Source organism: Mya arenaria, chromosome 5 (assembly GCF_026914265.1).
Source record: "Mya arenaria isolate MELC-2E11 chromosome 5, ASM2691426v1".
Classification (NCBI taxonomy): Eukaryota; Metazoa; Mollusca; class Bivalvia; order Myida; family Myidae; genus Mya; species Mya arenaria.
Genome location: NC_069126.1, coordinates 19,092,035 through 19,118,086, shown reverse-complemented (window position 1 = coordinate 19,118,086; position 26,052 = coordinate 19,092,035). Strand labels below are relative to the sequence as shown.

General features: G+C 34.4%; 1 protein-coding gene across 1 annotated transcript; it reads right to left on the bottom strand.

Moving 5' to 3' along the window:
- Positions 1–10,067: 10,067 nt before the first annotated feature.
- On the bottom strand, positions 10,068–11,288 carry LOC128233486 (protein mono-ADP-ribosyltransferase PARP11-like). The gene is made up of 2 exons (XM_052947174.1): positions 11,076–11,288; positions 10,068–10,614 (listed from the first exon to the last, which is right to left on the bottom strand). Exons 1-2 carry the CDS (start codon positions 11,240–11,242, stop codon positions 10,122–10,124), a joined length of 660 nt encoding a protein of 219 aa, XP_052803134.1. The 5' UTR covers positions 11,243–11,288; the 3' UTR covers positions 10,068–10,121.
- Positions 11,289–26,052: the final 14,764 nt, after the last annotated feature.

The following is a 26,052-nucleotide window of genomic DNA, read 5'->3' as shown; positions in this document are numbered from 1 at the left end:
ACTCTTTTCAAATTAAATCACTGCGAATGCCAAATAAATCCATACACACATTTTAATTGTTCGTATGTATATGTAATAAAAAGCGTAACTTTTTGTTCACTAGTGATAACTGTGAGACAAGTGTTCTTTTCGACTGAATGTCGGATAGACAATTCAATTCAATTCAATTCAATTCATTTTATTCAAGTAAATAAAGGCCACCGGCCCAAAATACACAAAATGTACAAAAAACAAACATAGTATAGTAGTTGCAACATACTATTTACACATTTATCATGTCTAACAGATGGTTATCTTCAATATTGTATTATCATTTTCAGTAGACATTCAAGAGTAGAAATCATTAAAACTATTACCAAATGAATACCAGTTAAAAAGATATTGTCTAAGAATAATATCGAATTTAGGACATTGAAAGAATGCATGATATTCACAATCAATAACTGTCAAATGTTGATTCAGACAATATATACAAAGTCTCTCATCTTGCGGAGAATTTATATATCCAAGTTCAATATTCAGCTTATGGTTGGAGCAGCGAAATCTAGCAAACGCAATCTTATATTTTAATGGAATTTCCAGATGTAGGTACCTTTCTGTATTTAATAATGTTTTGTAATGTTTATAATGATGACACCTTGAGGACTCACTAATGTCGTTATGCCAGTTTTGGACGAAACAGTCAATAAACCGTTGTCTAAAAGTATATATAAATAGATCTATATTTCCTACATCTTGAGCAATCCAAATATATCCAAAACCGTACGTAACAAAGATTTGATATTGGATGCCCAACAATTTCGCCCGGCGTCATCTAACGATTTTAACATTTTGAAGTAGTGTTTAGGATATCTATGATTAGACATAGTTAATAACTTACACCAGTATTTAATGCAGTTAACAAAATAAGTAACACACAGAGGAAGACGTCCACATTCGCCCAGAGTTTTACATGACAAGATAAGCATTAACATTTTTTTAATACGCACAAGCGTTGCGCCAAGGGAATTAATAATTCAGTATTTAAACCAAATTGCGGATGATAATTATGTTAATTCGTTGATAACGAACTTCATAAAATATTAAAACGCGATGTTTGCCAGCACCTGTAGATACGAGCAAATTTGAAGGGTATTGTATCTCCGATTATTCATCCTGCAGGCTTGGTTTCTTCAGAAAGTTCCTCATAATGGCAGAAGTTGAAGGGTTTACAATAATAATCCGATAAAATAGCTGTTTAATAACTGAACGGGAAAAGCAACACCATTGCGAACGAAGCTTCGGGAAAATTCATTAAAATGTATTTAACAGTCTCGACAAAATGGGGAAAGCATGTACCAACCTTTAGAATAATGAGAAAAGTAACGGCGCTAACGAAACAGCCAACAGCGAGCATCCAGATGGTAACTCGTACCCGCTCCCATGTCCCGATCCCAATAGACACGTGCAAAACAACCTTCGAGAGTACCCGGATACTCGCTAGGTACACCTTTGCACAAGTAGCTTGTGTGTAAACTGAAAAGATGCCGCTGAACATGAAGCCTATAACAAAGGAAGGAAATACTGTGATCAACACGTATGGTTGTTTCACTTATTATTATTGTGTAATTTGGGATAGATTTAAATAATCAAATATGCACGATACGAGACTGCCCTAAACGACTTCAATAAGTCAAACATTCTGATCAAGTTTATATTTAGTAATATCTAGAAAAATGTTTAGAAAAATGTAAATTGTTGATTTTTTTTTCTCCAAAACTGGATGTATTGACCTATACTTTTTTAAAAAATGCATATACTGATTCCCGATCTATTGTCAAACATCTATAAAACATAGATCTTAAAAAAATAACATTAGAATGAAGTTCAATGGCATTAAGTTTATGTGTTTCCTCAAATATCTAAATAAAGTAAGGTTTATATGACCTACTGATCAGGCTTGTGAACATAAACTATATTCGAACTTGATCTAGATTGTATCAAGATAAAACTTATGTTTAAAGAACAATTAGTAGAAAGTATGTCCTCTTCACAAAGTTGATTTTATATTTGTCGTACGGTAACCTACCTGTAGGTCGGTGAAGCCCGCTTCAAAGCAGAACCTAGAGGTAATGAAGTAGCGCATTCGAACCAAGTTTGATGAACAGTAGGCTAAATGTAGTATTAAAAAGTTAAGGTGTTGGGGTCAGATAATGGACAATACGATATCACAATCGCTCACTATGAGAAATGAACACTTAAAACAACACATCCAAATCACAACAATATGGCATAAGTAAAGAGGCATAGAGGCGTAAAATTAATTTTGATTTCGCCACAACATACTAAGTCGTGAGAACAAGTAAGTAGCAAGTCTTTGCCACGGTATAACTTTCTCGTTTGAGCGACTAATTAAGTCGCGGCCACGATAATAAAAAATATCACACATGTTACCTTTATGCAACCGTACATAAGCCTTTTTTGTTGTTCAGTAAGTAAGCAAATGTTAACCCTGATGATATAATAGATATTCATGACATGCAACTGTTTTCATTCCAAACTAGTTAAACATTATATCATACTTCCAGTCCGAAAAAAGTATCCGTACTGGAAACAATTGGTCATGGATCTAGTTCACTTAAAATACCTGGCCAGTCCTAAATTTGTTCAACAAATACTTCGCTTAAAACATTTTATAAATGCTGTCACTAGAGGTACCTTTTTGATATTTACCTTGAAGCACCTCAAAAGTAAGAACGATCCAATGTGTATCTATAATGCCGAAGGTGATAAATCCGACAGTGTATCCAAGTACCATGAACATGAAGCAGCCTGTCTGTTCCAGGATTAAGTTTGTATAGGTCACGCAATGTGCGAAAACCAGTACAGATGTGAAAATAACGTTATAGTCTAGACCATAGAGTTATTTGAATGTATATTTGGTCCAGAGCATTGTTGGTATATTTGTGTTAGGGGATGTCTGAAGTTCGTCAACCATCACCTTTCAACGTATGAATACAGCCGACATCAGTGCCAACTACTCAAAGGTAGGACATAGATCTCCCAAATAAATTCAAGGTTTAAAAGTATGTGCTCATTTAGTCTCATAATGAATAATCATTTTACAAACCAGAATTACAAACATTTATTTTAGAAAAAATAACACCAATAAATATGCTATCGAGAATTCTTCGAGCTGCCCTGAACAGGGTTTACTATGCTTGTTGAAGGTTGAATAAACACTGATTGTGTTAGAGAGCGTACAGTGACTTTGTTTAAATTGTGCTTAGAGCCATAACTGCAGAGTAAATAGTCCAAACTGGCTATTTATCAAACTTGGTCATCTAGTTGATACAACTTATTTGAGGAAAGTTATAATAATAGTGTGAAACAGTTTAGTTTAGTAATTCACTGGCCAGATTTCTGGAGTGAATCATGAGATATGACAGTTTATTGATTTTGCCAATAAGAATTGTAGCCAAGTTTGGTAAAGAACCAATGAAACATGTGTCAGTGAGAGCAGAAAAAAAATGTCAAAGCAACACCCAGAACGACGGCGGCGGCGCCGGTATATATGTCTGCCTCTCTATGCAGGAAACATAACAAATGATGTAAAGAAAGAAGTAAAGATCAATGTTCGGTGTATCGCAAACATGGGTTTATTGTTTAATGCATAGTTTTCGCAAATGCACAGCTATTCATGACAAACATATAACATGTAGCTTAGGGAATTTTAAACCAACAGGTCATCAAATTGACCTTCATGTTATTTTTTGTTATTTTACAACACTAAACGTCATTAATTCACAAATTCAAGCGAATTCAATTTCAAATATTGTTGAAATATATTTTAAATCAATAAAAAAACATATTTGTTCTGTTGTGTTGAATTTAGCTTTTTAAGCGGCTTTCCTGTTTATTTTTTATATATAAGAGTTAAAATATTTCATGACAACAATTTTTGAAAATAAAGAACGATAATAAACTCATTCTTTGAATTATCACTTTATATGAGCAGTCGAAAGAATTGTACCTTCATCATATCTAAATTAAATGAGCATAATAATTACAAATGAAATAATCATCAATACAAAATGCCAAATTTAAGGATGTTTTCTATGTATTGTAATTGGCGCATCATATTTCTGTTGCTATCTGATTTTTGATATATTTGGTATATATCTTTGAACGAATTAATATGATTTAACTTGAGTTTCCCTTGTAGATTTAACTGCAATTATAATAAAATAGAAACTGTTATGTATTTTCTTGTTTTCTCTAGGAGACATTTCTTAATTAAAAATACATCTTATATTTCAAACGTTTGAAAAAAGTTTTAAATTCATATATGGACGACATTTGCCTTAGAAGTGACATTTATAGACCCGTGTTTGAAACCAACAGCATTAACTTTCTAAATGGGACGATGCAATAAGAAGGAGAAACAATAATGATGCATTTTTAGTAAAGATAGCATGCAGGAATACTTCACTACATTTGTACATGTGACTGTTTTCGAAATTTATCTTCATAAGGACACATTAATTGGTGATATTTGTGAGGAATTTGGCATAAGTCCAGTAGTCCGTTGTAAATGCAAATGCAAACTACAGTATTTATATATAATGTCGACTTTGTATAACATACATATTATATGACTCATTTGCCTGGTGTCGTCACCGACGTCCGAGGTGTCTTCCCAGTCCGCGGCCTTACATTTTCATGTTACCTTTCTAACTGGATTTTTTTTTCTCTCTCTATTTTGAACATTCCGTATCCAATCTTTACTGAACTTGCTTTCTTTACCATGGATTCATTAGTTCACTTTTTTACTTCTACATTTGTTAATATATAGTGGATACTATGACAAGACGTTGTTTTATGATGACCTGTTTCTAGTTGAGGTCGGTTTGTAATCAAGTATCTGTCGAAACCACGAAACGGTCGACCCCACACTACCATATGCTGAATATATATACTCATAAATACTATTAGAAAAGATTCGTTTCTATCATTTTTTTACAAAACAACGTGCACTTTTCATTCTTTAAGGGTTTCGCTCCTGTTTTTGGACCAAATTTAATTTCACGGTGATGAATCTGAAACTACTAATACTATTATAACTTAACGTTTTGGTACCGAAGTTGCAGAGAAAGTACAAATAAAATACGCCGGTACAGTCAAGATTTGTTTTTGAAAAAAAATGGCAATAAAACCGCTCGCAAACAAGGACTCAGACATAAACATATCGTAAATTTAACCTTTAAGCCTTTTTTTAATCGTGTTACTTATACTTTTCAAAATATTCAAAGCAGTATAAACATTTGTTGATGGCTTCAAGCCGTCGTCAGTTCCTTAGTTTTAACACTCATGATGATTTAATACACTTTATTTGGTCATAAAAAGGAGTGCATTTTACCGAACATGAACGAATCTTCTTAAAAAGCATATCAAGAGTTAACTCATTTGTAAAATTTAATTGAAAGGGACAAGACACCAGATTGTCCCAAAATCGGCAATTACAGTATTTCCTCGAAACAAGCCTACAATTGTCAATACGAGCTTCTATATGGCCAAAAATAAATAATTTTACTTGATTTTAAAAGTATACAGAAAGCTCATGTCGTCTCACACGTTTTCTCAGCTGAGTCTCCTAATTTAAAAAAAATACGATGAGATGGCTTTTCCGAGCACCTTGCAAGTCACGTGATCGTTTCAAACTAAGTCAAACAAGTCACCTGGTGTCTAGTCCCTTTATTATACTTATGTACTGGAGTATCTGTTTTGCAGGAGAATGACGTTTGCCATGTTTACTGTTACGAGGCCGACCTGACCACCGTGTTGGTTAAAATATGGTCAAACTGTACTGTGCCATTAACATCCATCAACGGCGTCGGCGTCATGACGTACGGGCTCGTAAGAGACAACTTAAATAACGATTTTACAGCCTCTGATCGAGAACAACGAGCCGCAAACCAAACAAAAATACTTAACTTACTTCTGAGGAACGTCGAAACAGACGTCGTGCGACCCAGAAGTATCACTCTTCACATGATACGCGAGATCATGAATGCGTGGAAGCGTTCAACTTCGCTATAACAGAATTAAGAAAGTTGTTGCCCAAATTGCCACCGGATAATAAACTTTCGAAAAGTGATATTTTTCGACTGGCTTAATGTTATATGTCACAACCACGTGTTAATTAAAACATTACCTTATTGTTCTCAAGTTAATGACAATCTTTTTTACGTGTTAATGAGATATATGCTATTCAATTTATCCCAGACCCCCTCCCCCATCCTAGAAACACAGACAAACTAGTGGACGTAAAGGGAATATGTAGGAGTCGCGGTTTCATTTGTCAATTCGTTTGTCTGTCTACCATCATTGAGGAAAAAACAATGGACATGGGAATAATTTATTGTCCGTCGACGTGATCCGTGCTCAATTTTTAAGATGTAATGTATAAGGATTTCATTTGCGCTATTCACAAATTGTTTTCGTTAAGTCAATGTCGCACGAGACTGCAGGTCGTGTGCGATGTTTCTTAACGCATACAACGACAAATTATCACTTTTTTCGTTATTACAATTTTATAATAGCCCAACAACTTCTGTCCAATTTGATAGATTACTCTACTTATTTTAATGTGTTCTTTAAACTATGTGTGTTAGTGCAGATCAATAAATAATCATAAATTAATAATTTATAAATACGACATTCGAACGAAAAATGACATGTCGCGGGTACCATTTGTTTGGTCTAATACGTGGGACAAGCTCATGACAATCGCAATATATCGTTCGAAACTCGCATATTTCTCTCTATTTCCTACGAAATTTAACCATGACAGAAGATGTATATTTCGTTCGACTAATTTATGGTTGATTTTATTGTACCCGAGACTTTTAAATGTGTTGATAACGAATGAAAGTTGTTAAGTGGGTCCGTATGACCCGAATACGGTTGATGGAATCTGGTTTCAAAAAAGAGTTCGGACGTTCTCATTTTAATATCAGTATTTCACATTATATGCGATACGCGTTGAATGTGACACGTTGATTCTTGAAAATATAAAACCGGTTCCCCGGGTCCAATGTTCGAGCGATGTCAGTGAGGCTTTTACGAAGAAATCAAATATTACAATGAACACTACAAGGATAGTTACAGTGTGAACTGCGACTGTAGTTTAAATACTTATAAGGAACTCCTGCTTTTCTACTGTTTCATTTGCCGCTTTCCCTTGCCCATCTTGCGAAGGAATGCATGTTTATTGGACAATACAGTGTGTTGGAGCAGATACATAACACGTCATTCTGATAGTTATTTTTAAATATTTTCCAGTAAGATAATACTTTCGAAGTTTTCAAGTGTTTAAATGTCAGCAAACATCATCAGAACTTATAATAACAAACTCAAAATTTGATTACAATTTTTTTATTCGTGGATAGTATTTGATATTATTGCAACTAGTTCAACAAAAATTTAAGCATTATATCTGAGCCTAAAATGTATTTAAACAAAACATTGATGAACACAAACTTATAAACATTATTAAATTGCATGCATTTGTCCTTCTACAATCGTATAGTATTTGTCTTAAAATATTGGAGCTAAAAGCTAAAATTGAACATGTCGTGCACTTTTTTTCATGGAAAATGCTTAACAATTACTAGTAAATCTTATTGATAAGAATGATAAAACTCCACAAACAGCACAGTGCATACATACTATATATAAAAAACTAGGTATGTTTATCAAGAATTGTTAGGTACCGCCTTGGGACGGTCAGTAAAATGTAAATTTATTTGGGTTCAAACCAATTTGCGTGCACAAACCTCACTCTTATCCCAACAATCCTGAATTAAGAAAAATATTAAAAGGTAAATCGTATTAAAGTATGCATTAACTTGAGGAAACATAATAATAAAACAAAAAATAATAAACGTATAGGTAAACCCCAAGTATTTCAATGATTAGAGATCCCAACTCTATCTGCAGATGAAGGAATACAATTCAGAGCACCTAATGAAAAAACTTTTCAAAGATACGATACAGTCATTGTTTAAAACTATGAGCATCACACACAGTCTGCCTTATAAAATAAAAGGTTTAAAACTGTGTGATCATAGAGTTTCATAATAAAAAACATCAGTGTACTAAGACTGGGAACAAATAAAGAAAACATTATTAAAAATATAATTGAAAAATTAAGCAAATTCTATCAAACAGATATACTAACTTCAAGGCTTCATCGACAAGATACACACAGTGCTTACCAATGAATAAATCAAATTCGGAGCATCAGTGTCAACTCCTCGCATGTAAAACATAGACCGCCAAAGTAAATGGAAGGCTTAAAATTATTTGACCATATTGTCTCGTAATAATTGTGTCATTGTACCAACCAAAAGGATTAGCTTAACAAAAAATACAATTAATAAAAACAACACAAATAAAGATGCTGTCGAGTATTCTTTGAGCAGTCTTGGTGTTAACCCACTGTCATTAAACGGGCTTTATACTTAAACTTTCGATTGTACTTTACTGTACTTTTTTCTGTAGTTTTTCGTATAAATATTGAACAGAGATAGGAAGGACAGTGAAACGCAAGAAAATAATGTAACAAAAGGTGTAAATATACGTGTTCATTGTATTGGATACATGAGTTTTATTATTAAGTAAAAAATATATTCATTTGGCAAAGTTTTTGGAACTAAACGGCTCCATAATGAAATATACTTAACAAAGTCATTTTACTTATGGAAGACATTAAATTGTAGTCAGATCCCATATTTCACCGTTCTTGAACTCACATTAATACACATTTTGCAACAGACTAAATTCCGAACAGTGATGAATAGTTTTTAATATCAATCTAAAATTTTGTTTTACTGTTGTTTTTCGCTTTTCAAATAAATTTTCTGTTTTTAATTTTGCAATATCAAATTAAAATATTTATACTAACAAACCGTTGATGGGAATATATTGTCTTTTGATAAGACAGACAAACATTATTTTAATTATAATTTTATATTAGCAGTAAAAAAAAGATATATACATAGGATAAAACATCATAAATACCTAACATCATCACAAACATCCCATAGTCATGTCATGAGTTATACAAATGGGTGGAGAGCTAACACAGTTACATCAGATACAGTTACTTTACATCCCAGCAAAAAAAGAAATACAATGATATTTACAGCTCATTATGTGCTACACCATTTTGAAAGATATGTGTTACTGTAAGAGGAGTTGGCGACATACCGTTTTGAAACTTCCCGGCAATTTCTGATTGGTATACGAGCGTGATGCGGCTTTTCCGTTCTAATTCAAGTAATGTTTGATATTCTAGGAATCATTTGTTTTGTGTAAAAACTATTTTGTCTCCGTTAAATCGCTTATAAACAAATGGAAATACATTCTTGTAAATAATAATGATTTATGAATGCCATATTCAGCCTTGGTAAAGACATGAGCAATAAGACGTACTGCGGATGTCATCTTAATGTATAGCGGCTAATGAGTTCATACAGTTGATTGATCTATACAAAGCAAAACGTGAGATAAGTGTACAGAAACCTAACCACAAGGCCAAAACATAACAAGTTACATGTGTGTACAGTTAAGTTGACAGTATACTTTGGTAATGCAACATACATTTTGTAACAGGTATGATTGCTTACACATGTGCTAGTGAATTTTAGACACTTTACAACCTTCCAGGAAACTAATTTCTAGAGAAAATATGGCCAACTAAATGTGTATTGCTTCAATGAAAATCGCATTGTTTATAATTATTGTCATACAGAAAAAAGGTCATCCTTTTTTTATTTGGAAAACTTATAAATTATAAAAACATTTCCCAAACACAAAGCCATTATAAGAAAACGTACATTTGCCACACTTAGAAATTCTTCTCGTAAACCTGACTGCATTAACCTTTGAACATTCTATCAATAATATAGATGGATTAAAGGTTGCACGTCATTGATGCGTAAAAAAATGTGGGCAAACATGACTGATACAATCAAATTCGTTCCAGAATAAAATGTTTTATTTTTTCAGCTGATTGTCTCTATTCATTGTTTCACAATTCAACAATTAAAATGTTGATAGTGTTCTTTAAGTCAGGTTTATTGTAAACAGCAAGTGAGTGGGTCAGCCTTATCCTGTGAAGTATTCGACGTCGTTGTGGTGGAGGGGTGATCTCCCTTGTCGCAATACTGAATCAGAAACTCTGGATAATATTGCGTCTTCTCAAAAGCGACGAAAATTCGAGGGTTATCCATATTATCAACGCAGGAATCGTACAGTTCGTGCTCGCGCCCGGGCTTTGGAGGAGGTCTGCGATATTCGGGCTTACCTTGCGTGTAACTCCCTACCAAAACTACGGCTTGAAACATGTACCTCGTCGGCGGGTGAGTGTAAAGGTGGCTGTATTTGGCATCACTAGCAAAGTACGCCCCATCTCCATGTCGAGTCGCGTTCTTGCCAGATAATCGGAAGTCAAAGTTGTTAGTGCAGATTCCCCGAATTGCGTTGTCAGAATCAGTGCCATGGTAGAGGTTCCGTTTGTCAAGCGCTGAGGAGTGATCTGTTTGTGACATCATCATACTTTCCTCGTGGCTGTAAAACAAAACAAGCTAATTTGTATATATACATCCACATCAAAACAGATTGCTGTTATTTTGGGTATTATCTAAGACTTGAACTAAGAAGCATGTGGAATACACTCAGGAATATAGATGCATTGATGCATTGAAATATAAATCAATAGCATAAATAAAACAATCTTGCTTAAAATAGAGAGTGTTTATTGACTTCAAAGATTTGTTCAACACCTCGGTTTCAAAATATGTGGATCTTAAGAACAAATTGTCAAATTTGACTGTAAAGTAAAACTGAACGTATAACATTTAACATTATTGAAACCATGAATTGCTAAATACGGTGTGACTGACATAATTATGCCATGACCCCGAATCAACATAAATTAGATAGCACTGTGTGTAAAATTATCACATAAGCCATAATCATACTTACTATCATATAAAACAATATTAATGACAATTTGAAAGTATACAAACTTGCAAAATGAAGACCAAAGTTTGCGATTTTGCACTCTATATATTCGACAAATGATTTGCTTCTCTTTGTCCAAAGTTTTGTAGAAATTTTCAGCCACTGAAGAAAAATCGCTTTCATTGTTTTGAAGCTCTACTAGCTCAAAGGGCTGAAAATGATCCCAAGGCATCCACAACGTTGGACGAGGAACATTCACCGTCTGAACAGCGAGTGATGGAGGGCTACAGAGAACAAAAAAGTATTGAAATGTCGACTTATGATTGAGAACAACGCGGAATATAAAAATGTCCGACGTATTCCATGTTTATAATTCTAAAATAAAATAAAATAATATGTGTTTGTGTTTATTTAATTCTTTAGAAAAACCATGAAGGATACGGGCAGATACTGATATGAACAAATAAGTATGATAGGCTGTCCTAAAAATTAAAACTCAATTTTGGCGTCACCCTTATAACGCTGTAGCTGTATTGAGGTTTTGTTTTGTTATACTTGACATAGTATACCTTTGACACAAAGTTTGTCAGACCACAAGGAGTATCTGTAAGATGTGTTCTAATAAGTTAATGTTATATTAAAATAAGTTCTTTGGTAATATATTAAATACTAACCGGTTTATATGATGGCAATAAATGTTAAATTATAAAGCGCCTTTTAATGACTGGGTATTTTTTTAAACGCATTTTTTTTATATGCACATAATTTTCCTGTATTCGAAAAACAGATGATTAACCACTAGGTTGAATGTGAAATAAAATCAGAAGTTTCTATCTCTATAAATAGCATTTTTCAGACAGTGCGGAAATCATTGCAGCACTTCCTGATTAAATCATGGAAACCACGTTGGCAGGCGTTGTGATCGAAAACATTGTTATATAGAAATCTTAAAGAATAAACTTAGTAATTCGAAAATATAGCAGCTATTTCGAATTAAACGATAGAAACTACTTGTGCAAGTGTAGGAGTAAACACACTATAAAGCAATTTAATTTGTAGATAAAAAGTTAGTAATAGTAATTAGAACATATTTCCTTCATACATACAATGTTTTACCTTCGACGTCTTTCGAGCTTACAAATAATGGACGCCGTTTTATTCCATTTGACGTTGGTCTGTTTTGATTTAGTCGGCGATGTATCATTCCTTCAAAGTCAATCCTGTACTGTTTATTATCTTGCACATACAAATAACTTTTCTGTCTCGCAAGAAATTTGGCTTCAATTGTATACTGTAGTGTTTCCTGGTAATAAAAAAAATCAGCAATAAATGTTGAATAATCATAAGGACTCGAATGTAATCGTTCAATTTCGTCAAAATATGTCACATTCGAAAAGGAAAGGTAGTAAATGTAACTGGTTGCAATATTTTTCAAATACATCATTCTATTGATTTTTGACATTCCTCTTTAATGTTTCACGTATCGTTGAAGAAATCCTAAATAAACTCCACATAAAAGGAAGTGAACACATACAGGTTCAAAAAGAATATATCTGCTAGCATTGTCTTTCCAAAAGCATCTCCATTGTGTCTTGAAACTATCCGTTTTTGTTTTTCCATGAATGTACGACAAGGTAGATAGACGTCTTGTCTTGGCTTCTCGGATTTTGCTCTCATAAACCTTGCCCTTCAGCACTGGATCAAACGAAACAGACATTGTTGTTTTTTCTTCGTTCTGAAACAAACATCACAAAGAAGCTGTTTGTGTGACTGTTTCGGATACATTTAAAACGTGTCATTTGTTCGTAAAATAAGCACGTGCCTAGATAGGTGACTCATGTTTTGTTTCGATTTGTAAGACATTGTCATACAAATTGTTCAAAAAAACCTTAACCCGACTACTTTCACTAAAATACTTGTTTTACACAAAGAGAGTTTTAGCTTACAATTGTAACGGATACTAATTCTTGTTCTTAATATATCTGTATTTATAGCTTTGCTGTTTCATTTATACAATTGATTATGTGATTTTATATACCCTATTATTCCCCGGTCGATCAAAGTAGACTTACAAAATCTTTCCAGGCAATGACGTCCGACTCTTCATGTTTTGGTTCACAAAACTTCGCTTCAAGCCTGTCGCAGTTCGGAATGGTTGTCCATTTGTCTTTTAGTTTGCTTGCCAAATATATGGCAATCCATTAACGTTATGTATCAATTTGCAATTGTCTCGAAGACAAGATTTGGTCAAAAACCGTTCACAAATATGCTCCGACTTGAAGTCGGCTGAAACATAAAAACAAATGTTTAAATCTAAAACTCTGGGTTTTATTATCTTAAGACTGAAAAAAATAATACGAATGTCAGTCGTAAAGTTCCCGGACTGTCCTAATGAAATTCGCATTTTTTATTTAATCGTTCAAATACTCAGTGATATTTAAATACGGCAGGTCATAGTCAGATAAACAAAAACCAATTTGGATGGATATAAATATATTTATCTAAAATTATTTATGTTATTTAGGTGTTACGGAGCAGTTTGAAATCTTACATAATTAGAAACAAAACATAAATGTATTTTCTCTGGAATCTTTTGAATTTGGCGCGTTTACTTCATAGACCTGAGGTCAGAAACGTATCTGGCGAATTCTTCTGGAAAGTTTTGACGTCATATCCGTCATAACACTTGAGAAATCGCAAGTTGAGTATCGCTACCCCGCAACTGTTGCAATGGAAAAAACACCGACGTCATTTCGTACGGAGCAACGTGCAGTGATTATGTTTTGCGCAAGTGCAGAAATGACTCCTACCGAAACGCTTAACTTCATGGAAAAGGACCCTAATAAGGATGTCACCCAAACCTTAGTTGTTGAATAGCATAGGCGCTTCACGGACGAAAGAGATGAACTAAAAGACAACCCAAGAGCTGGTCGGCCAACATTCAGCGACAAAGATGTTCATGCTGTAACAGGTGAAATTTCAGACGAAAGTCGGTTGACGAAATATCATACACCATGGATTTGAGCCATGGCACAGTTCATAAAAGTCTTAAAAACGAACTGAGTAGAATAAAGTTTGTGCGCGCTGGGTGCCGGGATTGCTGTCTGTAACAGAAAAGGAAGTACGCGTAGCATCTTCAAGGTAGTTTCTGAGGCGTTGGGGACGTTCCGGCCAGACTTTCCTTGATCGTATTGTGACAACAGATAAGATGTGGCTACACTACCACGAGCCCGAGAGTAAAAGAGCCTCAATGGTATGGAAAACGCAATCCCCCCCCCCCTTCAAAGAAAGCGCGCATGGCCAAGTCACGGAACAAGACGATGTTTTCTTCATGGACTGCCGCGGAGTCTTACTTCAGCACGCAGTCCCATCTGGCCAGACAGTCAACAAGGCGTACTATCAGAAGGTAAACTGTTATTTCTTAACATTAAAATGATATTTTTGTAAAACATTTTTTAATACTGTTTATAGCGTTATCAGCATATAAAATGTAATGTATATGCCAAATCATCATTATTTAAAAAAAAGTGATTAAGTGAAAAAGATAAAAATGTTAAATGATTTTTTATTAAATCATTGCAGATAATTCGCCGGGACTTGACAAATGCTATACGGAAGAAGCGTACAGCTGCCGATTTAGAGAACCTGATTTTTCACCAGGACAACGCACGAAGTCATCGGGCTGAGGATACGCTGATGACAATTGACTTCCTTGGATATGTGCGTCTGCAGCATACGTCATACAGTGCAGACCTGGCTCCCATAGATTTAGCGTTGCTTCCGAGATTAAAGAGTAAGCTTCGAGGCCGGAAGTTCGAATCGTTACAGGAACTGGCTATTGCTGCTCGGACGCATATCCGGGGATACGATATGTTTGATAAGTGGGTAGAGAGAAAATGTGTCCGTGCGTGCGGCGAATATTTTGAAAAGGCGTAACGTTTAAAGTGCTCCGTGTTGTTCGTGATTATGTGTAATATGGTTATGCTATTGTACGTTGTTTGTATCCTGTAAAATTTACAAAAACCACTTCTAAATACATTTGTCTACCGTACTGTTGTATTATTTTGGTTATAACAGTTTCGATATCATAAGCAGAGTCCAGGAACTTTACGAATGACCCTCTACATCTAAAATGGAGTCGGTAAGATAAGAGCCGTAAATGGCGCACATAATTACAGACTAGTTTACGATAATTATACATTCGAACACAAACACTTACCTGCAGATTCTCCCAAACGTTCAGTTTCATTTGGAGTTTCACCGTTATCGTCCTGTTCAACATTGGTATCATACTGCAACTTTCGTTGTAGATTTATATTTCTTTTTAGGCTCATTTCGTTCCATTCTGTCATTCCATATGCCGAAATAATGGGCAAATTATGTGTAGAGCTCAAATCGTGGCTTTTTGTACACTTATTTTCTTTACATTTTCCATCGACGAATCCAGGACAGACATGAAGATCAGTACATGTGCTGTCTGTACAATTGCCATGTTCCGACCAGCTTTCACAAACCCGTGGTAGTCTCACCTTCAAAATTATGATGATATCTTCTTTTGTGCAGTTGGGCAATCGAAGGTTACGGGTTACATTCCTGTTTCTGTCGTCAAGTGCATCGTGACTTAAACTGCATTTTTTATCGAATGCGCAGTGCCCACACAGCATATCTTTACAAAGATGAAACCGTTTGCAGTTATCTTTTGTGCATCCGGTACTTGCGTTGTAGTTCAGGCAATATGATGCACCTTTTATGAACACGGAGACCTTTATTACCTTCCCTTCGCGTTCGATACAAACAAATTGCGGTTTAGATCTAAACCATTCGTCTACGTCAATATCTATCGGAAACAATCCACATTCTCTTTGAATATCCTTTGGACTTCCGGTGCAGCCATATGAACTGAGCATAAAGCTTACAACATCATCTGCTAGCTTACGGTCGTTATTTTCCTTCTCCTTGTTATCGTCATTTCCTTCTACGTTTCTTTCTTCTTTCTTTGTTGCTACTTTGCCTTTAATTGCTTCTACGTTACTTTCCTTTTTCTTTGCCGCTACTTTGCCATTAATTGCTTCTACATTTCTTTCGTTTTTCTTTGCCGCTACTTTGCCTTTAATTGCGACTTTTGTTCTGCCTTGTTTGTTGCCCAAGTCGGTTAGTCCGACTTGACTGCCAAATTTTTCGCCACTTTCTGCGTCGTCAAAAGTGTTTTTCTTTTCCGTTCCAGACATACCCTTACTCTTTGCAGTCCTCTTTCTTTGTTTAACTGGGATTTTGGTGCAATCTGCATTACCAATTGAGTTTTCCTGATCATCAAGACTGGCGGCACTTTCCCTTCGAGAAAATCCTTTTCTGTCCACACCTTTAAAATTTGGATTATCTTGTTTAGGATTGGCCGATCCTTTTCGAAACTCATTGATATCGGATTGGCTTGAGCTTCTATGCAAATTTGACAATTGCATATTAGGCAAAAGCGGTGGCGGGAAAGGAAATGGGTTATTTTGATAACTTTGACCTACTTGGTTAAATTGAGGGGCCATTGCAACAGGAAACATCATCATCGGACCTAAAATATATATATAGGGCATGAACGGTTTCATGTGTTTAAGTTAGATGTAACTTAAAGTATATACTTATGTACTTGCTAAAATCTATGCCCTTGTCTACTTTTATATTTTAACTCACCTTGTGCTGTTGACATCATAGGCGCCGGCATTCCGTAAACTCCTGTTGGCATCATGTGAGGAGGAGGTGTATACTGTTGATAGCTGGCGTTCAGTGGAGGAGCGCTGTTAGAGTAATTAGGATCTGGCGGTCTTCGAAATTGATCCTGGTTATTTCCCCTCTGATGCTGTTGATATTCATTGACTTCGTTTTTACTTCTGGGTTGCATTAATCCGAAATCTTGACCATTTCTTAAATTTCTTTGACCCCTGCGATCCTGATTGGGTTCTTCCCTTTGCCTATGAGCATCTCGCTGTGCGTCGAACCCAACTCGACCCCCACGATCTACCTGACCGCCACGGTTTGAGTGCGGTTCGCGGTTATGCTGGCGACCATCTCGGTATTCATTTACATTTACGTCGTTCCTATTTCTGGGTTTCCTAAATCCGGATCCTTGATCATCTCTGAAACTATTCTGATCTCTGCTATCCTGATTGGGTACGTCATTTTCCCTGTAAGCATCTCGCTGCGCGTCGTGTCCGTCTCGATCCCCACGACCAATAGTATCTCCACGGTTCAAATGCGGTCCATGGTAATGTTGATGAGCGTTTCGATTTTCTTCGCGTCCGCCGCGACCGCCTCGACAGCCGCGACCTCTACGATTTTGGTTTGTATCGCGTCCACCTCGACCCCCACGACCCACCTGACCTCTTCGGTTTCCAGGCCCCCTACCTATTCCAATGCCAACTCTTCCACGCCCTGATGAAATATGTTCTTCATCTTCTCCTGGAGAATAAGGGAGAATAGTGTTGCGTAAAACATTGGTGCATCTATGTTGTCGTACAATATCTCCTAAGAATTGATTGCGTGCTTGTTTTTGAGTTAGCGTTACCTTTATGTCACAGTTCTAACACTAACATTAGTCTTTCGACTTTTTCGAATTTTTTGAGGATCTATTAGAACGCATCGCCATGATAGTCTCTACTTGTCAGATTTGCACGTCATTGTTTTCTTTTTTGTGACAAAAATGCATAACACAAGTTAGAAAGGGTAACATGTGTTAACACGTCTGTTTAGGTGATTCGGGAGCATGCTACAACGCAGTGCGTGCGTGCGTGCGTGCGTGCGTGCGTGCGTGCGTGCGTGCGTGCGTGCGTGCGTGCGTGCGTGCGTGCGTTAATTATTTAATATTTCGCCTATCAGCGCTTGGTAGCTGTATATATTTGGAAATGGAATGGACTGACAAAGTTTAAATTCTTTGATTTGTTAGGTAGAGACAATTGACAAAAACTCTTGCAAGCAGTAAATCAGGAGCTGTGACACAGAAACATGAATAAAACTAAATTCCCGTAGGTCCACAGGTTGCCCCAGCCTCTAAACACGATATTATATATTTTTTTAATTTTACAGAAAATAGAAGGCCTCGTTCGGACCTAACCTTTCAGGCCGAAAAGGCACTCCTGTCGTTTACCGCTGCCTACATGTGAGTAAACCTTGGAGGAAAAGTACGCCCAGTGTAGGGCTCGAACACACTGCCACCAGAACAGTAGCACGGCGTTCTAACCAACTGAGCTGTTGAAATGAACCTAAAATATGATCTATTAATGACATTGTTTTTACCTTATGGGTGTCTTTAAAATAACCAACAAATAACCCGAAAATGCAGGAAATCGCTTCAACACCACACTATTTTCGGGGGGAACATCCCCCAAACCCACCTACACTGCCTCAATTTGTATTGTCCTCAGGCTACAGTACTGGATTTTCTTCCATACAGTTAATTAAGTACAGAGTTCGTACAATTCAAACTACCGCGACAAGCCCAGTAGTTAAATACTTACTGCAACCTTATGAAATGGGACTTGGATCAAGAGCCAAAGCCAAACAGCCAATCAACAAGAGACACAAAAGTACAATTTAACAATCATTTTTTGCAAATGTATAGTATATTAAAATCATCATAGCCTACCTTCGTCATCGCCATCGGTTATTTCCGTCTCATTTTCATCATCAGAATCCATTTTACTCACCCTTCACTGACAAACCTACAAATAATTATTAAAATTAATAGCTTTTTCAGAAAACTATGCGGTCGCAATTTTCTAAAAATGCGATAAATGAAACAGGATACAAGGAAGTACAATCATTGAAAATTTTCATATCATTGCCATGCATTTAAAGTGGCTAATATCGAACTATAAATGTACCAAACTTAAAATCCCGTTAAAAGCTATGAATCATGCATATTCAAACTAAATAAAGGGTATGAAGAAAACCTATATTCCCATGTTCTCACTTTCATTACCCTGAAATAATATATATTGAATATCAATATGTATGATAAACGTGATGATTGGAATTTTAAAATAACTAATAACCTTTCTTTAGAGTGAAATGTTCCTAGTTTAGCAACTATGTCAAAAAGTTCATCTCTCGCAGTAAACTTACGACGGAAAAACTTCTAAAAAAGGTTTTTAGATATCATCATTTAAGGAAAACTTTCTCAACATTTGTTAATGGTCATTTTAATATTACATCAAAGTACAATAGTGGTTTTAAGTCGCTGATTGCAAAAGGTAATGCTCATCATTTTAATGGTGCTGTCTTAAAGAAAATCGTAAGATTTAAATGCTCCAAGCAGGTTGTTTGGTAGATACAATCAATTGCTTGGAGTTTATTTAAACCGAGGATATACTTTAAAGAGGACTTGCCTTCTTGTTATTTAAGTGAATTTCACAAACAAAATCTAAGGTTGAATATAGCCTCCTTACATAACTATACATAACTAAACTAGTCCATTGATTTTATGAACATTTTGCAGATTCAAATTACCTTTAAAACCGTATTTAGCTGACTAGGAATGTTCCGGCATGTGATGTGTTTTCCTTCACAATATTTACAAAGGTAATCATTGGGAAGAAAAGGTAGCTAATACATATCGTTTTTATTTTCAATAATGTTTTTTTCTTTATTTTTTCCCAGTTTTATTGTATTATGAAACACTATGGTCACACAGTCTTGAACCGTTTATTTTTCTAAGGCATACTGTGTGTGATGCTCATAATTTCATACAATAACTGCATCGTTTCTTCGAAAAGTTTTTGCATTAGATACTTTGAATTGTATTCCTTCGTCTGCAGATATAGTTGGGATCCCTAATCATTGAAGTGCTTAGGGTTTACCTATTAGTTTATTTTTATTTATTTCAGTATTACGTTTCCTCACATAAATGCATACTTTGATAAGATTTACTTTTTGCGTTTTTACTTTATTCAGGATTGTTTGGATAAGAGTGAGGCTTGTGCACGTAAACTGGTTTAAGCCACCAGTAAATTTACAGTTTACTAACCTTTCCAAGGAGGTACCTAACAATCCTTGATAAACATACCTAGTTTTTTATATAGTATATTTGCACTGTGTTGTTTGTGGTGTTTTGTGCTGTTGTTCCATGTTTCTTGTTTTTGATGTTTTGTTTTTGTGTTCTATGTCATTGGCGTTGACCCTTTGCCATTAAGCGAAGTTTATGTTTAAACTTTTGGCTTCTAAGCATGTTTATGTAGTTTTTCACATAAATATGAATGCACATAATTGAGCACATGAGTTAACATAAAACAATGCAATGTAAAAAAGTAATGGTATAAACAAAAATCTGAAATGAAACAGCAAACTATGATGTATAACTCTTACAGAAGCTATTCGATCAAAAGTAAAGGTAATTATTATTTTATACATCCTTAACTGAGACGAAGGTGAATATTAAAAGTGGGAATTGAACAATTCACCAATCTTAAAATGTACAGCTAACTAAAACTTCCTTGTTTAGTGTATAAAATGTAAATATAAAGCCTTTTGACCAGAAGAAAGTTAACCATAGGGCATAAAACATTGAAAAAAAGTTTTTAAAAAAATAAACACTGCTTCAGTTCACCATAATGAAAATATCACCGATAAAGCATCATTAACAAACATTTTACTAATGTAAGTTTGTAATATGATACAGAACTTTTTGCAAGTACACGGTTACAGATGTGGAATATGACTGTATTTCAATTCTGAAAATTAACAACATATATATGTAGGACCAACGTTCAAAACGGTTGACCCATTTAAGAAAAAAATCAATGAAATCCAGCATAGTTTTAAGCAAATACAGCAATTTCTGTAAGAACACTTTTTTACCTGAAGTTTAATATAGTTTATCAAATAATACACATTTCAGTATAATTCCTGTAAAACTATGTAGAAATGAATTCCGTTTTTCAAAAATGTTAGGTTTGTTTAGATATAACTATTATACAATGGTGACAAAAATAAGTTTGATAAAAATCGTTGATAAAATCCAGATATCATTATATCAAAACGTCCTACTATATTTATCATGTTTATAACGCACTTGGGTGACATTGCTTTACGTTTCTAAATGTGCGAATATCAAGGGTTTTTGGAAGAAGTAATGTGCGCACTAATAATCAAAGCCAATACTTAATAAATGACCTAATTTTGATACCAATACTTTTTTTCTGCTTCATGGCGACAATACTGTTTTGTTGTGTGATAAGAAAAATATAGTTAATATCAAGGAAAAGAGTATATTTGCCTTTATATAGTTAAGCACAAGTATGCATTAAAGATCACAATCTCATTGCATGTAATGATTATGTTACACATGTGCATGCTTCACTAGTTTATTCATGGTATTCGTGACATTGATACAAAAGTTTTCTTACGAAAACCCTAGTATGTTTTAATAAAAGAAAAATATATTTGTCCTAAAGCAATTAATGACTTATAATAGTAGAAAATAACTTTTAACAGTGAAGCTTCTTAGCTAAAATATAGCATGAACATCCTTTGTTTTGTTGTTGTTGTTGTTGTTGTTGTTGTTGTTGTTGTTGTTGTTGTTGTTGTTGTTAATTCCTATGAATCGATAAAGAAGTATCATTTCACTTGCAATAAAAATGTCTTTGTGATAGCATTCAATATAAAAACAGTGCATACAAGTTTAACTAAACTCATTAGTTGTTATCTCTTATATACATTGTGTTTGTATATGATAAAAGTTTAAAAATCTTAAATATATCACACTGAATTTTCATACAAATACGAGTTTATGGCTACATTACAGAGTAAATGCTATGATTTCATTTTTTCTCTGAAACTCCCACTTTTTTATTTATCAATGATTTAATGACATATGATAAAACATTGAACAATGAAGCTCCTTGCAAAAATATTGCAAAAACATCTTATTATTAATATTACGAATCGGTAAAAACGTATCAATGCACTTGCAATAAAATGACTGGAGGATACCCTTCAATATGAACATGGGCATACCAGGTAAAAAGATCATGCCGATATTTTGAGTATTGATAAAATTAATGGACCTCGAATTTTAAATCAAAACTATGTTATTGGTGAATCTATGTTGCTGAGAAGCATTTGATTGGTGCACGCTGGTTATTCTGAAAATGTTCATTCACAGACCAACCCGGGAATCAACGAGAAGTTTTTAACTAGTCGTTAGTGTACATACAACTTTTTCCTCTATTGTTATTTTGTATTTAACGCATATTCTCGACGTTGTCAGTTAAGTCTATATCACAAGCAGATGTGGCCCACAACTGGATATTGAACGCGCCGGTATGCTTCACTGCTTTCTCAAGATTGTTCCCGACGAACTCTACGGAGATAAAGATAAAGATAAGGAGGAGCACGTCCGTCTGTTCGATAGACCAGGTAAGATAGTGTTGCTTATCTTTCGTTTAATAGTTTATGACCATGTCACAGAGTAAATATCGGGCAAACATGTCATACAAAAATAGTCCTCGGACATTTAACACATAGTTTAGCTTATCATGTCAATATCGCAATGACTAAAGCATGAAATGGCAGCTTTTTAAATATTATATTTTATATGTTCATATTCAAAAAGTTATTAAATATGAGGATGCAAACAAAGATAAGGATAAGTAGTCAATAAAACTGGGCATTTATTGATAAAGATATATTAATTGAAATAACTGATATGCAGTGTTTGTCTAACGTCGTTTGACGTCGTGTATCTCTCTTACATCATAGTGCATTTAAACACGCTCATTATAAATCAAAGAAACGTTACAGACTTAAATAACCCCAACTCAATCCCACTGCGCATTATTGGATATAACATCGAAACATAACCATTCTACTTTCCTATTATTACAAATAAAAATACGACCCCTCAGTCTAATAGAAATTACTTCCGCGAACATGTGTACTCACTACCAAAAATGGCATCAGAATAATAATGATCATTTTATATCCACTGTAGTACGTAATCTATTTCATTTTTCGAAACAAAATAAAGAAGAGCAAAAAGTCCACGTGCATTTTGTGTAATCAGCCATTAGTTATCAATCTGATTCCCTTACGCGAATATTAGTTCTCGCGAACTGTGTTGCTACCATACATTGTTCTTTCTTTTTCTTTATTACTTTATCAAATATTGTCAACCCACTTAATACGTATTCATACATGTATGATATTCTAGAGTGTGTAAGCAAACAAATTCAGAGAATCACTTGCTTTTGCTTTGCTTTGCTTTCGTTTTAATCCGAGAGAGAGAGAGAGAAAGAAACAGACAGACAGACAGACAAACAGACAGAGAATTCAGTTCACCATAATGAAAATATCCAATAAAGCATCATAAACAAACATTTTACTAATGTAAGTTTGTAATACGATATAGCACGTTTTGCAAGTACACGGTTACAGATGTGGAATATGACTGTATTTCATTTTTGAAAATTAACAACATATATATGTAGGACCAACGTTCAAAACGGTTGACCCATTTAAGAAAAAAATCAATGAAATCCAGCATAGTTTTTAGCAAATACAGCAATTTCTGTAAGAACACTTTTTTACCTGAAGTTTAATATAGTTTATCAAATAATACACATTTCAGTATAATTCCTGTAAAGCTATGTAGAAATGAATTCCGTTTTTCAAAAATGTTAGGTTTGTTTAGATATAACTATTATACAATGGTGACAAAAATAAGTTTGATAACAATCGTTGATAAAATCCAGATATCATTATATCAAAACGTCCTACTGTAATTATCATGTTTATAACGCACTTGGGTGACATTGCTTTACGTTTCTAAATGTGCGATTATCAAGGGGTTTTGAAGAATTAATGTGCGCACTAATAATCAAAGCCAATACTTAATAAATGACCTAATTTTGATACCAATACTTTTTTTCTGCTTCATGGCGACAATACTGTTTTGTTGTGTGATAGGAAAAATATAGTTAATATCAAGGAAAAGAGTATATTTGCCTTTGTATAGTTAAGCACAAGTATGCATTAAAGATCACAATCTCATTGCATGTAATGATTATGTTACACATGTGCATACCTCACTAGTTTATTCATGGTATTCGTGACATTGATACAAAAGTTTTCTTACGAAAACCCTGGGATGTTTTAATAAAAGAAAAATATATTTGTCATAAACCAATTAATGACTTATAATAGTAGAAAATAACTTTTAACAGTGAAGCTTCTTAGCTAAAATATAGCAAAAACATCCTTTGTTTTGTTGTTGTTGTTGTTGTTGTTGTTGTTGTTGTTGTTGTTGTTGTTGTTGTTGCTGTTGTTATTAATTCCTATGAATCGGTAAAGAAGTATCATTTCACTTGCAATAAAAATGTCCTTGTGATAGCATTCAATATAAAAACAGTGCATACAAGTTTAACTAATGTCATAAGTTGTTATCTCTTATATACATTGTGTTTGTATATGAGAAAAGTTTAAAAATCTTAAATATATCACACTGAATTTTCATACAAATACGAGTTTACGGATACATATACAGAGTAAATGCTATTATTTCATTTTTTTTTCCTGAAACTCCCACTTTTTTAATTATCAATGATTTAATGACCTATGATAAAACATTGAACAATTAAGCTCCTTGCAAAAATATTACAAAAACATCGGTAAAAACGTATCAATGCACTTGCAATAAAATGACTGGAGGATACCCTTCAATATGAACACGGGCATACTAGTTAAAAAGATCATGCCGATAATTTGAGTATTGATAAAATTAATGGACCTCGAATATTAAATCAAATTATTTTATTGGTGAACTGATCTATGTTGCTGAGAAGCATTTGATTGGTGCACGCTGGTTCTTCTGAAAATGTTCATTTACAGACCAACCCGGGAATCAACGAGAAGTTTTTTAACTAGTCGTTATTGTACATACAACTTTTTCCTCTATTGTTATTTTGTATTTATAAACGCATATTCTCGACGTTTTCAATTAGGTCTATATCAAAAGCAGATGTGGCCCCAACTGGATATTGAACGCGCCGGTATGCTTCACTGCTTTCTCAAGATTGTTCCCGACTAACTCTACGGAGATAAAGATAAAGATAAGGAGGAGCGCGTCCGTCTGTTCGATAGACCAGGTAAGATAGTGTTGCTTATCTTTCGTTTAATAGTTTATGACCATGTCACAGAGTAAATATCGGGCAAACATGTCATACAAAAATAGTACGTAATCTATTTCATTTTTCGAAACAAAATAAAAAGAGCAAAAAGTCCACGTGCATTTTGTGTAATCTGCCATTAGTTATCACTCTGATTCGCTTACGCAACTATTAGTTCTCGCGAACTGTGTTGCTACCATATGATGTTCTTTCTTTTTCTTTATTATTTTATCAAATATTGGCAACACACTTAATACGTATTCATACATGAATGATATTCTAGAGTTTGTAAGCAAACAAATTCAGAGAATCACTTGCTTTTGCTTTGCTTTCGTTTTAATCCGTTTACTAGAACATGATTTTTTAGTCTAATAAATATATTATATATATATATATGAGAGAGAGAGAGAGTGAGAGAGAGAGAGAGAGAGAGAGAGAGAGAGAGAGAGAGAGAGAGAGAAACAGACAGACAAACAGACAGACAGGGAATCGGAGAGATACTGTTTTAACTAACGTCTGTAATGCAAACGGGTGCTGTATTCTCTAGAATATCAAGCGTTTCTGTTTTTTTATTTGGATTTATAACCTTATTGTAGATGTCCACCATACATTGAACGGATCCGGGATGTATCGACGTTGTCATGAGAATCGGATTGTATAAAATGGCACTACATGGCGACATACTGGTGTACTTCAATGGCTGTATACATAGGGTCACACCTAGTGTTTATTTTACAAGCCATCATTAGTAATATAAACAAATCATGCCCTTATAAGTATATTGAAAAATATTACTCTGTACTTCTAACAAATTAAATTATGGAGGGAAAGGAATATATGGTGAAATAGTACAACATCAAAAAAATATTTCGATTTGAACGATAGGCGACCAGTC